We start from the raw sequence: 18,523 nt of genomic DNA on the forward strand, positions 1-18,523 counted from the left end.
GATTCCGATTTTTGTTGGGTGAGGTGGCATCCTATGTGGTAGGGGCAAGAAGGTGGTCTAGTGCCCAGTGCCTCAACGAAAAATAATCACTCTTGAAAATCAATACCAAACAATCTTAAAAGTGATTTCTAAAAAATTGGTTGACATGGAGGAAATGATACCAAATAACAAAAAGAGCAATTTTTGGGAAATCACTAAATTCAATGATCATCGATATTAAAAAAATCAGGTATGAGGAATTATCATCGATGCCAAACATCACCTTAGTTAAAAGATAGAGAAACTCGATCTGTTGAAAGTAAAAGTGTGTGAATACATTAAAAGCATCGCCCATATGGGGGTACAACAGCCTGAAAATTTACACGGGTTGTGCTTTGATTTTCGGTCATTGAGATGGGTTTGGGTTAAGAAATCAGGCTTTTTTATTTTTTGGACCGGGCCCGCGCCTAGATGTAGGTAGCCCGAAAATTATACATATATATATATATATACATACATACATATATATATATATATATGTTAATTTTGCATCTCTCTCTCACTATCTATCTATCTATCTCTTTCTCTCTCTCTCTCTCTCTCTATATATACGTGTGTGTGTGTATGTGTTTGTGTGCAAAATTTTAGAATGAATTCATTGATCAACCCAAGCCCAATCCAAATGCATCAAATTATAGTACAGGCTGAATTCGGGTTGAAAAAATCAAACTTGACCTCAGGCTCGGACCTTAAGCCCAAATCGGATGCTTCATCTCAGCGTGGTTGCATGCTTTTGGGTTTCAGGAACATTTCCTATTTCCTGACTGTTTGGAGCGGCTTTCAATTCATTTCCCCATGAACTAGGATATCATTAGGTGGGGTTAGGTTGCATGTAAACTAAAAAAAAATGATTTTTTTTTTAAATCATGTTTAATAGGAAAAATTGATTGGTTTAATGTTAAAATCTCAGGCAGAAAAAAGTTAAAGTTTGAAAATGACCAGTTGATCACTGTTATGAAGGGAAAAAAAAATTAGGTCCATATCGAATTCAACCCTCCTCGCTGGAGCAACTTTAAATGATGAACCATTTTCTGCAAATGTGAAAAGTGATTTTGTTACAGGTTGAAGGGTCCAAAGGGCTGGGGCAGACCAAAAAGCACATGGGTTGAAATACACAAAAATGATTCAAGGGCCTGTATTGTTAACAATGGGTATGCCACGAGAAGATGTAGGAGGTAAATCAAACCACACCTCCAGACCTCCTGACCATCACTAGATCACATGACATTAGGTAAGTTGTGTCATTAAATCGTAACAAACTTCAAGTAAACAGGTCCAAAAGAGCTACAGTTTTCCTTAATTTTATCTTAAATGTTGAGGCTTTTTGATGTTACATAACGGGACTTGTGGGATAGGGACAGAGCATGATGCACGTGAGTGAGGTTCACTGACCTTACCACATGAGTTTGGCTTCGTCAGGGCAACGCCCATTCGATCAGTCTTTACAGTCTTGCATTGGGAATATCTCTGTACTTACGTGTTTTATTTTATAGGGAGATATTCCTGGTGCAAGGTTGCAAGAGGTTATTGGCACAATGTGAACATAGGCTTGCCTTGACCGAAGCTGATCTCTTACCACATAGAGCCTACAGTTATGCGGGTTTGATCCTGTGCCTTTTCTTTTCTTCTTTGAGTATGCTAGGCCACCATTTGAACAATTCACCAATTGGATCATCTGCACAAAAATGTGGAGACACTGCCATGAAACCGCACCACCCAGGAGTGCTGATAAAACCAATGTTTTAAAAACTGAATCGGAGCTGAAACCGTTTTGGGGACCAGTTTCCAGGTCAAATGGTTTGACTATCCGGTTCGAATGGATGACCCATTTTGATTAAAAAAATAAAAAAATAATTAAAATAAAAAAGACAAAAAATTGTTGTCTGGGTCGATAATTCAATGGTTCAACCACCTAGGTTAGTGGGTCACTAACAAACCAACGTTTTTTGGCCCAGGAGTGGTTTTAGGGTGAAATGGAACCGGTTGCCTAACCAATTTATGGGTTAACCGGTCCGATCATCTAGTCCAGTCCGATTTTCAAAACCATGGATATAACCACTATGAATCAGATCATATCATGATAGGACTCCATCCCTTTTCTTTGGCACACAAAACAACTTTGAAAATCTTTTCCACGAAAAAAAAAATAAACAATACCCATAGTTCCCAACTTAGGTCTTGGTAATGCCATCACAATTTATATCTATACTATTATTAAAAGTAGGAATGAAGGTGTGGAACTTTTTTCGACTAAAATGCCCATATTTGTGTATTTAGTCTATTTCTAATTATGAGGGTTAAAAATGTAATTTCAATTATTGTTTTTCACTTCATTTAATCCTCTCTCGTTAAGTCTTACATTTAATGTATTAACTCTCATTCTATATTTAAGTTATTTTTTACTAATAAATGCTAGCAATTATATCTATGTCCAATAATTTTAACAATATAAAACTATATATTTTAAAACTTACTTAAAAACAAACTCATTCTTTATCCAAGTGATGACTAATCAATTCAACCACCAGAATCAAATTGGTCAACCCATGAAGTCATAGTTAGATAATAAAATTTTTAAATAAAAATAAATATAGAAAATTGCAAAATTGTAGATTGATGATGAAAATGATATACACAATTTGAAACTAACCAAAAAGGAAATTATTTTCCTGTTTGACAAAGATCAATAATTCAACTTTTGGGTCAAAATGTGTTAGCCTTTAATGTCATAATTAAATAATAAAATTTAATTAAATATAAAAACACAAAAATAAAAAAAAATAATAAATTTTACAAAAAAAAAACATTTGGCACATGTACAATATCATATATTTATCATATTAAACAAAAAGTTTATTTTTACACATAGAAATAAAATATTATAGAAAAAATTGAACACATCTATAGTTCTATATTTACACTACTAATAGAAATATGAATAAAATTATGGAACTTTCTTTTGACTAAAATACCCATTTTTTGAATTTAATCTCTTTTTAATTATGAGGTTTAAAATGTATTTGAAGTACTACTTTTCACCTCATTCAATTCCCTTTCTTTAAATCTTGCATCTTTTTATAAATGAACAAAAAAAAGAGATACACTAAGAAGATAAAACATTACAAAAAGAAGAATCCAGCCAAGTAGGCTTATCAATGATACCCGAAACTTTACAGCCCAATATAAGGTGTTTACATAATCAGATTTGGATTTTGCAATTTGCATCCAATTAATAATAAAAAAACAAAAAATTAAAAAGTACATGAATTTTATCAAAAATTTTGGATACATTATCATTATCATCAGCTAGAATTGCCATTGCAAAGCATGTATATACTTACTAGTGGATATAATATCCATCGATCCTAGGTCTTTGAAATTTGAATAACCTCTCTTTGTTGTTCCTTTGGAAGAGTGTTTGTAAATTTGAGCAATTCATTAACTTTACTTGGTTTGTAGTTTTGAACAATCCAATTTGACCTCCAAATTATCAAGTAGGATTCCTCTAGAGTTAAGTTGAGGCCTAAGGGAAATGAATACCATTCTCATACTTTTATGCTATTAGGGAGGCTAACCAGCTTGCAGATTATTTAGTCAATAAAAGGATCATCAGTTAAAATGATGTGGTAGAAGACGTCTAAATTTAAGGGTAAAATACAAAAACCTCCCCTGAAGTTTCTAACAATCATAAAAACCTCCCTTGTAGTTTAATTTTAACAAATACCTCCCTAAACTTTTGAAAAAATCAACAGAAACCTCCCTTCTATCACTAATCCATATGGAAAACGTATAGAGTTACAAAATTACCCCTGACTAATTCTCGGGACATCATTGAAAATATATTAAAATTCAAAAAATGCTCTCATTCGATTAACATCACTCTTGCGATTTTATGAGTTTTTTTAGAGCAAAAGAATAGAGTTTAAACCCTAACACCACTAAACACTTACATGACACCATCATTCAAAATATTCTATTCACCTAAGAATATTTCCCATTTTCTGGAAATTGTTCTTAACTAGCCACTATTCTTTACCGGCAATTGTTCTTCACCAGCAGTTGTTCTTCATTGTCTGCAATATCTACTTCCCCCTCGAGCAATTTCTCAGTAGAGCTTTTTTTTTCGTTTCTCTTGCTATGAGGATTACATTTCACAAATAGATGTGAGTTTTCTCACCAATACCACATGGAAAAATAAATGAGGCTCTCAAGGACAAGAAATCAATTTCTCTTCTGTGCTGTAATTTGTTGACGTTTTCTTTTGAAGGTGTTACTAACACCTTTGGTGGCTTGCAAGTTGAGTAACCAACAACCAATCGATAAGAAATTGGGGACCAAATAGAGTTATGCTTCATCGAATCCAAAAACGAGAAATAATAAAAGCACAAGTTCATTGAAGCCCACAAAAACCAAATCAGAGATTCAATAAATGACATTTTGTATGACCCAAAATGAGAAAAGAAGATGCATTCAATAGTGTCCATAAATACATACAACCCAAAAGCAAAACAGGGGGAAAAGTTGAATAGTGTAATGTAACAATTAGTTTTATTTCTGATATGCAATCAAAACCAAGAATTCATCATTTGGCATTTCCGCTATAAAACCAGTATCGTAAATCCAAGATGTGATTAAAAGATTAGGTGGCCTTTAAGTTGATTAACACACTTCTCAGCCAACCTTCCGGTGAAGAACAATCACTTGCATCAGTTCACCTTCTAATCTATGGCTAAAGTTCAAATTTTATCTGCGTTTTCCTATGCATAAACCAAAAACGTTGCCTCACTTCTCCACCCGGCAATCTCTGGTGGTCAAATGTTGTTTCCCTTCTTGACTGGAGTAAGTTTCAGGGCTGAAAGAGTTAACGGTGTAGAATGGGTATTTGAAAAAAACTTATGTATTGGTCTAACCTTTTTTGTCTGGGTTAGTGAGGAAAGGGTTATTTCTGTTGATTTTTTAAAAGTTCAAGGGAAGTGTTTGTTAAAATAAAACTAGAGGAGAGGTTTTTATGATTGTGAGAAACTTCGGGGGAGGTTTTTTTATTTTACCCTAAGGCTCCGTTTGGTTTGTGGGAAGATTTGGGTGGGATGGGATGGGAAAGTGTAAAAACTTTACTTTCCAGTGTTTGGTTTTATATATGGGAAAATAATAGGAAAGCATTGTCACGACTAGTTCTTCGCCGGATTCATGTAAGATGAAGAAGAAGAAGAAGAAGGGGAGGGAGGAAGACGGGAAGAATAGGAAGAAGAAGAAGGTGAGGGAAAAGAGAGAAGAGGAAGATGGAGGGAGAGACAGAGAACGAGGAAGGTAATAGATCGCCGCTGCCCCTCGCACTGGTTCTCTTGCCACCGCCGCCTCCTCTATTCAAACGGGGAAGGCAATGAACAGTGGTTCCTTACCAGTATTTTTGGTGAAGAAAACAATGGAGAATAGATCGGGTCACACTGTTCGTCGCCTTACTCCAGTTGAAGAAAACAATGGAGAATAGAAAACAATGGTTCATTTGCCATTCGTCATCGCTGGTTCGTCACCTTACTACAGTTGAAGAAGAAGGCCCATCTCATGAATGAAGAAAACTTGAATTTTCTCGAGTTTTTCCACCGGGGTCGTACTGTTTTAGTGCGATCCCAATTCCACGATTTTGGGATCTCGCATCCCACATTTTTCTCATCCCATCCCTCTATTTCCCTCAAAACAAATAAGAAATAAAAAGAATATTTTTAAAATATTCCCTTTTCTCATCTCCATCCCACAAACCAAACGGAACCTAAATTTACAAAAAGGGAAGGGCTAACCATGTATTGCATGCGTTAAGTGTAACCCTTGTTTTCCTCTTATTTACCAAAAAAAACCAATACATGCTCAAAAAATTGTCTTATATGGGAAAAACTAAAAGTAAATGTTAGTTTCCTATAATTAGTGAAAAATATTTTTCCCAAAAACATTGTAAATACAACCAAAATAAATATAGAGGAGAATACTCGATTTCTTCACAAGAAATTTCTATCAATTTATATGTGTCCATATATTTTATATTAAGACATGATCGGATCATATCACAAACAACGCATGCAGTAGTATATACTATTATTTTTTCACCCTCTGAACGTGAAAATTACACGACAAGGGGAAGCTGGGGGACCGCTTGTTAACTGTTGAGTGGCCATGTTCTTTTCTTCAGACCAACAATCAACATGCTTTAATTTAAAGCAATAAGTCCTTTAAAAATTTAACCCCATATCTTCCCTTCAAAGCCTCACCAGCCAACCCTCACCCTTCTCTCCCCATTTATCTGTATAGATACTGCAGATTCCAGAGACCTACCCGTCTTACTCATCCAAATTAGAAAAAAAAAACCAACACAATACATCTCTTCATTGCTTCTCTTCTGTAAAACTATTTATAGAATTACAGTTATAGAGAGGAGAGACAATCACTGATACGAGATCATACGATGGGAATTCTAGTGCAACCACTTGCTATTCTACTCATCTCCCTCTTCGTTGTCTTCCTTCCCAAAACATGTGCAAAATTTGTGATTGAACCATGTAAGTCCTCTGACTCCTGTACCTCTCTACTCTCCTATCTCCTCCCTTGGGACTCCAAGCTCTCAGAGATTGCATCTAGGTTCCAAGTAAATGTACTTGACATCTTAGGCTCAAACTCGCTTGACCCAACAATGGCATTCCCTGAGAACCGAATCCTCCCCAAAAGTTCTCTCATCAGAATACCCATTTCGTGCTCCTGCGTAGATGGCATCCGTCGTTTTGTATTGACATCTTATACAGTTCGAGCTGCAGACACAATTGAGTCTATATCGATTGGTTATGGTGGGCTGGCCAGTGCAGAGCAGATCAGGAGCTTTAATGGGGTTGATGGCCAGGGACGACTGTGGAGTAGTCAGAGCCTTGTAATTCCGTTGCCGTGCACATGCTTCAATAACACTAGTAATGGCATTACGGCAATTTACTTGTCATATTTAGTGCACATAGGGGAAAACTTAAACAGCATCGGAGCGACGTATGATACGACTGTAGCAGAGTTGGTGACCGTTAATGGCCTGTCACAAGCGGTAGTTGATCCAGGAGATATTGTAGCAGTTCCGATTCCAGGTTAGTATAATTAACCGTACCACTTAAATTCTTCATCTTACTTCTCTACAGCTCACAATTGGTAGTATTGTTTCATTATTTGGGCTTTTGCATCATTAAGCTTTGTAAATTATCTGAGGAATTTCCATCTAACCCAAAACAATGAGTTGAGTTACTGAGTTGTAGCTCTTCGGAACTTCGGATGGTCAATTTCACCTAAATTTCCAACTAGAAACTCAACTGGTAGTTGGCTAGATGCCTAGAAATTATAGTGCTGGGCCCAGAGACTAATGTTTTTAAATGGGTACTGGTACTGGTACTGGACCAGCCTAGCTGGACTTGTTTGAGTTGCTTCTGACTTCTGAGAATGTTTGGCAATCATAGACCTGAATAATGGCCTATTTTGGGCCCATTAAGTAAGGGAGCAATTCCGAAAAGGTAAAGGCCTGAAAAGCGAAAACCCAACAAATTGTTGAATTGACAAGAAATATAGAGTATCTGATAGAGTGTGGTCTCATCTCAAGGGAAAACTTCGGTCATCTCTAAGTAGTTTCTTTAATCAACCTAGATCTGAATTCGAAGAAGATAATCTAGTTTGGGAAGTGAAGCCCAAAGGAGGATCCACAGAAAAATGTGGTTATGCAAGCTTGAGTAGAGATGCGATCCTGGACTTAGACCATTTTAGAATACTAAAGAAAACCATTTTTCCTGTGGGTTCGTCAGATGGACAAATTGCCAACTAGGACAAATCTGGTCCATAAAGGCATGAGCATATATCCTGGCTGTCCATTTGGTCGTGACGAGGACACAAATCACATTTTCATTAGAAGCACGTTGGCGAAGCAAACTTGGATGATTGTGGAGGCCCAGATTCCAAGCCCAACATTGGACATGAATAAATGTCTTAGAAATTGGTGTGTTGGAATGGTTGTGGAGAATATAGTAAAGAGATTTTATTGGTTTTAAGAGAAAACAAGCTTCCTTCTATGGCTCTTGTAGAGTGTAGACAAATCAAAATAAACTTTGATTAGTCCATGAAGATGGATGAGAAATGTGCCTATGGATGCAACGCAAGTAACCATAAAGGAGAGATTCTAGGGGCAATTGCTGCTCCACTTTGAACATCGACTATCAAACAGCTGAAATATGGGCTGCTCTGAAGGCCCATGAGCTTGCTCAACGGCTTAACTGTAATGAAGTTTGCAAGGAAGGAGACCATGACCACCCTAGATGTTGAGAAGCGGACTGGGATTTTGGCCTGACCCACGAGGAAAGAAGGGAAGTGAGGGGTCTTCTCACCACATAGCTCACATGTACCTCCTCTTTCCTTTTTTCATATGTACATATTTTTTTAAATTAAATCATTAAAAATAATTATATATAATAAATCAAAATTAAATTAAAATGGGTCTTTATATCTCTAGGGGTGTTCATGGGTCGGGTTGGGTCGGTTGGAGTCATTTTCTTCAACCGACCCGACCTATCCAGTTTACTTATTGACTAAACCGAAACCGGCCGACCTTGAAGCAAAACTGACCCAAACATGAAGGGTCAGTTTATATATATATTAAACTAAAATATCTATTTATATTTAAATTTATTTCTTTTTAATTTTTATGCAAAATCAAAATATATATTTAAATTGATTAGTTTTTTTATGCAAAACTGATTTTTTTGTCAATATATATTTAAATTTATACAAAAATGAATTAAATATTGTACCATTGTATTATATTTGTATTGGTTTTACGTTTTACATTTTTATCATAAATAACCAATTGTTTTCGAAGTTCAAACAAACACAAGTAAAATATATCAACCTTTTAACATATAGGGTAGGGACTAATTAATAATTACTTAAATAGTAAAACATATAGGATCGGTTTGGTTCGGTTTGGTTTTGGTTTTCATGTATGAACTGAAACCGAACTGAGTTGTCCATTTGTTTTTTCATACAAACCGAAACCGACCGATGGTTTTAAAAAATCAAACAACTCGGGTTGGGTGGGGCCGGTTTGGTTGGTTTGACATTTAATGTGAACACCCCTAATTATCTCTCATAAAATCCATATTTACTATCTAACAAGATCATTCCTAAATCTCTCTCTCTCTCTCTCACACACACACACACAATTAAATCCCTCTTTTCCTCTTAAATCTCTTGATCCCTTTTGGCTCTATCTAATAAAGTAGGGGTGTAAATTAAATGGATTGTGTTAGGTTAAGGGCCAACTTTAAATATGAACCCTAGGCTTGGACCCAAATTAATGTCAAAATTTAAATTTGCCCACCTAATACTTGGGGTGAACCAATCTTCTTCTTCTATATAAGTTTAAAGAAACCATTGCTCCTTTTCATGGGTTATGAAGTTCTTCTCTCTTTTTTTATTGGATTAATATAGATTTGTTTCATGGAGTCTAATTCAATAATAAAATGTAGTAAGAAAGCACTTAACATGAGAAAATGCTCATTATAGGGGTGTCAATTGGACTGGATTTGGTCCAACCCGGTCCAATCCAATGTGAATCCATTACAAATGGATCTGGTCCAATCCAGTCCAATGAATATTTTGGACCGGTCCAAAGACTGTTCAATTTGTTCAAATTCCTTTTAATTTATATTGGTTTCAACTCAAACCTGGTCCGTTGACAACTATGTTCTTATCTTCTATCAATGGACCAGATATTGGCTCAATCCAATATAAATTCATTATGGACGGACCGGGTCCAATCCAATATGTCATATTGGTCCGTCTAGTCTGTCCAAATTCAATATGTCTTATTGGTCCGTCCAATCCGTCCAAATGGATTTTGATTTGGACATAGTCCAACCCAAAACCAGTCCATTGATACCCCTACATTATAAGGCTAACCAAATGCTCATTTGGTTATCTTTGTGAGTTCAATTTTAAAATTTGTTTTCTAACTTGGTTATTGATCTCATGCTAAGCATAACACTTTTAGCTTTATAGGGCTATAGAAGTGAATGAGCCTACCAAGTAAGCTACCATCAATTGGTTTATTTACTTTTCATAATATATAAGCTATATAAAAAGGAATAAATTTGAAGCTCAATAACTAAAAAAGAAAAGAAAACTATTACAACAGCTCATATGAACTTCCTTCTCTCATTTCTCACAAATGTGGTTATTTATTTTTAAATTAAATTATTAAAATATAAAAAATTAAAATAAAACTCTCTTGAGTCTCAATTGTCTTTGCTAAGGTCGATCATTACTCTGTCCAATAAGATCATTCTTAAAACTCTCTCTCTCAGTCTCATGCATATGCATGCACACACGCACACATACACACATAGACAAAATTCTCAATCCCTTTTGCTCTCAATAAATTAGATGGATTGAGTTAGGTAGAGGGCCGGTCCATGACCAACTATAAAATATAGACCTTATCCTAAACCCAAATTGATGCAAAAAACCTTAATTTGCCAATCAAAACCTAATTTGTGCCCAACTCTAAATATGGACCTTAGCCTCAACCAAAATTGATAATGAAAACATAAATTTTCAACCAAAACCTAACCTTTTTCCCAACTCTAAGGTGGCATTTAATAAATCTGAAATCTGAAAAGTTAAAAAGATATTAAAAGTGTCTAAAATCTAAAAAGAGACATAGTTGCTTTTTGACTTTTTAGAGGCTCTGAATAAAGAATGTTGTTTGTGTTGGATCAAACCTTCAGCATCCGAAATTCATTGATTTTACTATTTTACACCTAAACTAGGCTATTTGGTAATTTTGATTTCAATTTGCATTGTTTTATAAAAAAAATTATTAAATTCAAAATAATATTAAAAAATATGAGTAAATTATAAAAATAAAAAAAAATAATTTATTAAAATAAGAATAAAATTGAAAAATACATATCAACTTATAAATTAAAAATAAATTATTATGAGTTAAAATAATAATGAAAATACTAATAAAGACCATAAAGCAATAAAAAAATTAATAATTATCAAATTAATATCTTAAAACTATTAAAATATTTAATGATTAATAAAAAATAAAATAATTAATAATTAATGCAAATATAATTTATAAAAAATAAAAAACTTATTAAAATAAGATTAAAATTGGAAAGAACCACCGATGTTGTTGAGAGTTGCAGCGATGGTGGCGGGAAGATAGGAGAGAGAGAGAGAGGGAGAAAAAATGGGGTAGGGGTATTTTTGACTTTAGGCCATGTCTGAAACGCATCTGAGCGCATTAAGTGACAGGCTTGGGTCTTACAATTTCAGATCTCAAAAACCTTTTCAAATCATATTTTAGATGCAACACCAAATAAGCATTGCATCTGAAAAGCAAATATTTTAGACTTTAGATGTCTGAAAAGTGTTACAAAATGCCACCTAAATACAAACTTTAACCTAAACCAAAGTTGACAAAAAACTAAATTTGTCAACCAAAACCTAACTTTTTCCCAACCCTAAATATGGATCTTAGCCTAAACCCAAATTGACGAAACAAACCTAAATTTGTTAACCAAAACCCAACTTCTGCCTTGTTCTAAATATGGACCTTAGCTTAAACCCAAGTTGATGCCAAAAACCTAAATTTTCCAACCAAAACCTAACTTCTATAATGCCAAAAACCCTCTCATTTTTCAAACATGTGGTTATCTATTTAGTTAAACTATAAAAAATGTAAGTTACAAAAAACCCTCTTGAGTCTTAATTTTTTCTAATAAAATCCATCATTACTCTCTAATAAAATAATTCTTAACCCCTTCCCCTGATAGTTAATGTTTGTAACATCCCCCCCCCCCATTAAATCCCTTGTTTCCTTTTAAATCTCCATTGACCCCATTTGACTCTCTTAATAAAACAGGGGTACAAAACATATGGGTTTGGATTAGGTTAAGAGCTAACTCGACCTTAATCTAGAATTGAGCCTGGACCCAAATTGATATCAAAACCAAAATTGCCAACCCAAACCTAACTACTCTTCAACCCATGCATTTTCATGGATTTACTTGCTAGTCTATACCACACACACACACACACACACACACACACACACACACACATGTACTAGTAAGTGTGCATGTGCTTTGCATGTGGCATTTGTAGATGATGATGATGATGATGATAGTGGTGGTGGTGATAATAATAATAATAATAATAATAATAATAATAATAATAATAATAATAATAATAAATCCAAAATTTTCTATAAACTTTATGTATTTTTATATTTTGTTTTTAATGATTAATTGGATGTAGGTTGTCAAATCCAAATTTGATTATATAAACACCTCATCTAAATATGTGATAATCAGATAGAGTTGTGGGGTTTCAAGTATTATTGACAAGTCTGCCTACTTGGCTGGACTCTTCCTTTTGTAATGTTTTATCTTTTTGGTGATTTGAATAGAGGGAATTGAATGAAGTGAAAAGTAGTAGTTCAATTTACAATTTAAACCTCACAATTAAATGGGGATTAAATTCAAAAAATTAATATTTTAGTCGAAAGAAAGTTCCATAATCTTATTCATATTTTTAATAGTAGTGTAAATATCAATTTTTTAATTTTTTTATTTGTGTGTAAAAATAATTTTGATATGCCACAATTACTTTTTATTTAATATGATAAACATATGACATTATACATGTGCCTAAATGTTTTTTTTTTTTGCAAAATCTATCTATTTTTCATTTTTTTATTTTATTATTTTTAATTACTTATTTATGACATTAAATATTAACACATTTGACCCAAAAGTTGAATTATTTATCTTTGCCACATAGTAAAATAATTTCATTTTTTGTAAGTTCTAAATTATGTATATCATTTTCATCATCAATAAAAATAATTATTGTTTATTACACTTTTTTTAATTTGATTAATAAAAATATCATAAATGTGTCTAATTTTTTCTACATTTTTTAATTTTCTATATTTGTTTCTATTTTAAAAATTTTATTACCTAATTATGACTTCATAGGTTGATCAATTTGATTTGGATGGTTGAATTGTTTAACCACCACTTGGATAAACAATGGTTTTGTTTTTAAGTCAATTTTAAACATACAGGTTTATATTATTAAAAATATTGACATAGATCTAATTAGTAACATTTATTAGTAAAAAATAACTTAAATATAGGATTTAATAAGAGAAAATGGTAGTTAATGCCTTAAGTATAAGAGTTAATGAGAGGAGATTAAATGAGGTGGAAAGTAATAATTGAACTTACACTTCCACCCGAGATAGACTAAATACACAAATATGAGCATTTTAGTTGTCATTAAAGCTAACATTAAAACTATAATAAAATAACTTTTATATCCTTTCTTAGACAAAAAAAAAGTGTGTGTGTGTGTGTTAGGGGTGAGCAAAAAAATTGAAAAACCAAACTGACAGAAACCGAACCGAAAAATTGGTTAATTGAACTAGTCGGTTCGGAGTTTTTAAAAAACTGAAGGTATTGGTTCGGTTTCGGTTAACCAATATAAAAAAAACCGGCGATTAACCGAACCGACCAGTATACATGTTTTTCTATATATTTATGTATATTATATATATTTTATACATTATAAATTAATAAATATGCATTATATATAAATATATATTTATAATATATTATATTATTTATTATTTAAAATATAATATTATATATATATAATATTTTTTATTATATATTTATATATATTTTTATAATATATATTATAAAAACTAAAAAACTGAAAAACTTGTGAACTGAACCGATGGTTAACCGAACCGATCAATTGATTAACCAACTGGTTTCAGTTTGGTTCCAGTTACCAGTTTTCAAAAAATCGGTACTACCGGTTCGGTTCAAAAAAAGGACCACGGTTCGGTTACCCGGTACGTGAGCAGTGAGCACCCCTAGTGTGTGTGTGTGTGTATAGTCCACATCATCATGTATTTCCATTTTCCAAACCCCCTTTATTGATTTCTCCCTAACTCTCTCTCTCTCTCTCTCTCTCTCTTTCTCTCTCTCTTCCCTTTTCTATCCCTCTTATTACGCTAAGCCTCCAGGGGGTTTAGCTTATCTTATTAAGCCACATCATCATTTCCTCTCAACAATTCAAATCTTAAGAATCTAAATATTAAAATTCTTCCTAAGATTCCCCCCTCTCTCTCAAGTCATATCCTAAACTATCTCTCGCACCTAAAGTATCTCCTAGTCTATCTCACATGCCCACTAAACCATCTACTTCTAATGCTTCTTTCCCTCCCCATTTCTCTCTCTCTATTTCTCTCTATCTCTCTCAGCATTCCAAATGCATGCATTTAATTTTTTATCAATGTATTGAAATACTAATGTTTAACTCGAAACTTAAATATTGAAATAAGATTTTAATATTGACATTATAAAATAAATAATACAATAAGACAAATAATAAAAGTAAAGTAATATTTTTTAATAATTAATTAAAAATCTTATTATAATTGTAAATAATATTTTAATATTGACATTATAAAATCTATCTCTCTCCATGGGACATTTTGGGCCCCACACATCACTATTTGTATTGATGCTGAAATTTAGTGAACACTATAGCAAAAGGATGGGCCAAGAAAATATAAATTTTTACTTACCAATTTGAACATATCTTGATTGACCCAGTTTGGTCTACCAAATCTACTATCTAAATTTGTAGAAAATATGTCTTGAAAATAAATATTAGAAGCACTATTAATTAACATGTTTTTATTAAAATATTAATTAAATATTGAATAAAATATTTTTCTATTATATTTTCAAAAATATTATGTTAAAATTTGACATTATTTATCTATAATTTATGTACAAATTTCATTGCTATATTTCTAAAAATATTTTTCTGTGAACATGAATTGTTCCTTTGTCTTATAGCCCCATTGCAACGAACTTAAGTTGTGAAAGAATTGAGTGGTAGATCAAATAGCTATGAATCAAGAAGACATGGGTTGGGTTATTTGAATACAAAACCATCTAACCTACTAGCTTCAAGTGCCAGTTCATATTAAAATGGACTGATCTGGTTTGATTGGTTTAACTTGGTTATGCAATTTTGAAAATAAAAAGAGCAAATATGGGGAATTTTCACTAAAATTAATTTTATTAGTTAGAAAATATCAGAAAAGTAAGGGAAGATAAAAGAAAAAAATATTACCAATTTTGTAAAAAACAATAAAATAAGAAGATAACAAAAAAATTAGAAACTTATTTTTTAGTTAATTCATAAAATATTTACTAAAAATAACGGAATATATATATATATGAAAGTAATATTTATTGAGAAAATATTGAAAATCAGAAAGTAACATAAAAATATAAATAAAGAGAAATTAAAAATCTGAAACTTACTTTACATGATTAACTTTTTAATTAAAATAAATTTAATAATTTAGTTTTATCAACTTACTCTAAAATTAGTAAAATTAATTTTATAAAAAATTAAATTTAAATAATTAATAAAAATAACATATTAACAAACAATTAAAAATTGTTAACAAACTTAGCAAAAATTATTTTATTAGTTAAAAGTGATACAAATTAATAAAAACATAATTTAAATAGAATCAATGCAAATTTATTTTTCCATTTAACTTAATAAAAGTGTAACTCTCCCTCTCCCTAATCCCTTGTAGATTTTTGTTTATTTTTTAAAATTTATTAGACAATACATAACCCAAGAATAATGCTAAGATAGATAGGTTTCAGCTTTTGGCTAAATTGGAAATGTCCAACAAAGCCTGTGCATTGCATTTAAGAGTAATAAAACTAATAAAATGTAATAAAACAATACAATAAAAATTAAAAGAAATAATAAAATTAACACAACTTTATCTAACAACATGTGACCCAGAAAAAAATATCTAACAACGCATAACGCAAAAATAATTTGGGTTAGACTTGGTACCATTTGGCCCAGTTGATGTTGTCATAAGTCTCCTACTACAAGTTCTTTTAGCAACTATGCACGGGCTAGACTAGAGTGGTAAGCTCTACTCATACCATAAATCCGACCCTTCTTGACATTTTCTATGACAGCAACAAAATCAAATTCCTATTCATAAATTAATTTGCAATTTCCTTCCATGGATGCAGCCTGTTCATCTGCTAACCTGAATTGGCACAATGAAAGTTTGATAGTTCCAAACGGTAGCTATGCCCTAACTGCAAACAATTGCATCAAATGCAATTGTGGTCCAAACAATCTCGAGTAAGTCCTCAATCCTGTTACTATATATTATATATTATACTTTCTCCAACTGACTATTGTGGTCCAAACTCAAATGTTTCATTTGAGTTTCTCCAACTGACTATTGGTTGATAATTAATTATGTATTATACTTTCTCAGCTTAACCTGTTCCCCATCCTTTGTTGGGTCCTCTTGCTCTCATCTGCAATGCAAAGGGACAGAGTTCTATGTAGGTGACATCCATGAGGAGAAAACAACAACAGGTTGCAATGTCACTAAGTGCTTATATCGTGGCCACTTAGGCCAGAAGATTTTCAAAAGGTAGCTTTGCCACTTTCAGTGTTAGACGAGTTTACTTATGTATGTAGAGAACATTTAAAAAGTGAACTTAGTATCTCAGATAATGCTTTTTTTTTTTTTTCTTTAGGCTCCATTTGGAAGGAATACAAATACAAATACGTAGAGCACAAAATCTTGTATTTTGCATGTATTTATATAGAGTGCAAAACCTTATATTTTGTATTACTTTTCATGTATTTGCAGTATACATATTTGTATTTAGTCTTTATTCTTTAATCTCTATCTGTTTGGTTGATATTGCAGTTTAGTGAGTTCTTCTCAGATGCAATGCTCAGGTAATAAATTTCATCAATGATTCCAAATAGAATATTTCATTCTAGTCATCAATCGTTCAGGATATATAGCTGACATTTTCTAGTTATACTAATTATAATAATGCAGGTAACCAAAGTAATTATACTTCGGCATCGCCTACATCATTTGGTTCTGTTATCCCGTTAACAAGTTTGTCTCCATCTCCCTCTCCCTCTGAGGCTCCACCACAAACTTCTGTTTTTAATGGCTCTGCTCCAGTTGTCACATTGGCTCCGACAGATCCTAGTAATGGCGGACATGGGGTTATTTCATTTTGGGGTTTATCGTGGTTTCAGATTATATTTCTTTCGGCAATTCTTTTTTATTTTCTGGAGCCTGGAACCATAACCTGCTAACTACATTGTCTTGGACTCTTGGGTTATTGATGTTTATACGGTCATCTACATAAGAAGATGCATAGCTAACTTAATTGCTGGTAAATAGACATTTGTGTTCTGGAAAGGCGGGGTTTGGGGGTGGGGATGACAACCCCTAAACAAGGCAGCCGAGTTTGAGAGATTATAGTATTGGGGATGCTTCATATAAAGCTGAAATTGCAGGAATATTAGAGAGGTAGACGTAGACTGACGAAATGTCACAGAGGAAGCTTGTTACTGCCTTTACCTAGCAAATTGGAAGGCAAAGAATGAACCTAAACCGGGTGCCAACTGATTATCTGATTCTTTGAAGTCGAATGCAATCTTCTTTTGTCCTGTCAATTAGTTCAATGACTTGAATTAATGGTCCACCTTTTTTTAGTAATCATGGAATATAATTCATCGATCAGACCAGAATGAACGGGAGTTGAACATTACCAACTGGGGTTAATACAAAAAATACTTAATTAATATCGGGATTAATACGAGCAATACTCTCAGCAACCTCTTTAATTACTAGACAACAACCAAAACGGCGGATAACCCATCCATCAGCCAGAACTGCAACCAGAGCTCGGTAAGAAATGAGTAATAGAGTTTTCAGACCTGTTTTGACGTGAGCCCACACAACTACGGAGCAGATTTTGCACAGTTATTGTTTATTGAGTTGATTTTGCAGAGTTCTCAATGGGTGGCCAATCTCAAACCTAATTAAAAGGACCGCTTAAGCTAGCTTCAGAAAACACTGCCGGACATGGGACATCTCTCTGAGGGGGGGGGGGGGGGGGGGGGGGGAGAGAGAGAGAGAGAGAGAGCTGCTACAAAACCCTGTTGAGAGTCACGAATGAAAACACCATAACCAGCAGAATATATGTCGGCAAAACATGAGTTGGGGATATGAGGGGGCAGGAGGCAATCGGGCTCCTCCATTTCGGCAATAACGTTGTTAGCTTAACATACAGTACGATTTATCACGTACGTAAGCCGAGGGAGTTCGGCTTCAGTCGGGGCAAAGCCCGAGCAGCCTTTACTGCCTTGCATAGCCTTCCAAGACCAAGAGAAAATAAAGGTATTGCATCATAGCGAACCAGGCCCCAGATTGGATAGCTCGTGAAGTTCAGATTGCTACTTCAATTGGGAGTTTTTATCTTTTAACTTTTCTTTTTTCCTTCTCTTCTTTTTATTT

At 33.2% G+C, this 18,523-nt stretch overlaps 1 protein-coding gene across 1 annotated transcript; it reads left to right on the forward strand.

Annotated features, from left to right (window-relative positions):
* The first annotated feature begins 6,318 nt into the window (after positions 1 to 6,318).
* On the forward strand, positions 6,319 to 17,722 carry LOC104601856 (lysM domain-containing GPI-anchored protein LYP6-like). Its single transcript, XM_010265349.3, has 5 exons — positions 6,319 to 7,151; positions 16,212 to 16,326; positions 16,466 to 16,627; positions 16,910 to 16,941; positions 17,048 to 17,722. Exons 1-5 carry the CDS (start codon positions 6,494 to 6,496, stop codon positions 17,314 to 17,316), a joined length of 1,236 nt encoding a protein of 411 aa, XP_010263651.1. The 5' UTR covers positions 6,319 to 6,493; the 3' UTR covers positions 17,317 to 17,722.
* The last annotated feature ends 801 nt before the right edge of the window (positions 17,723 to 18,523 follow it).

The sequence above is a fragment of the Nelumbo nucifera genome, chromosome 3, assembly GCF_055504915.1.
Source record: "Nelumbo nucifera cultivar China Antique chromosome 3, China Antique-T2T, whole genome shotgun sequence".
Taxonomy (NCBI): domain Eukaryota; kingdom Viridiplantae; phylum Streptophyta; class Magnoliopsida; order Proteales; family Nelumbonaceae; genus Nelumbo; species Nelumbo nucifera.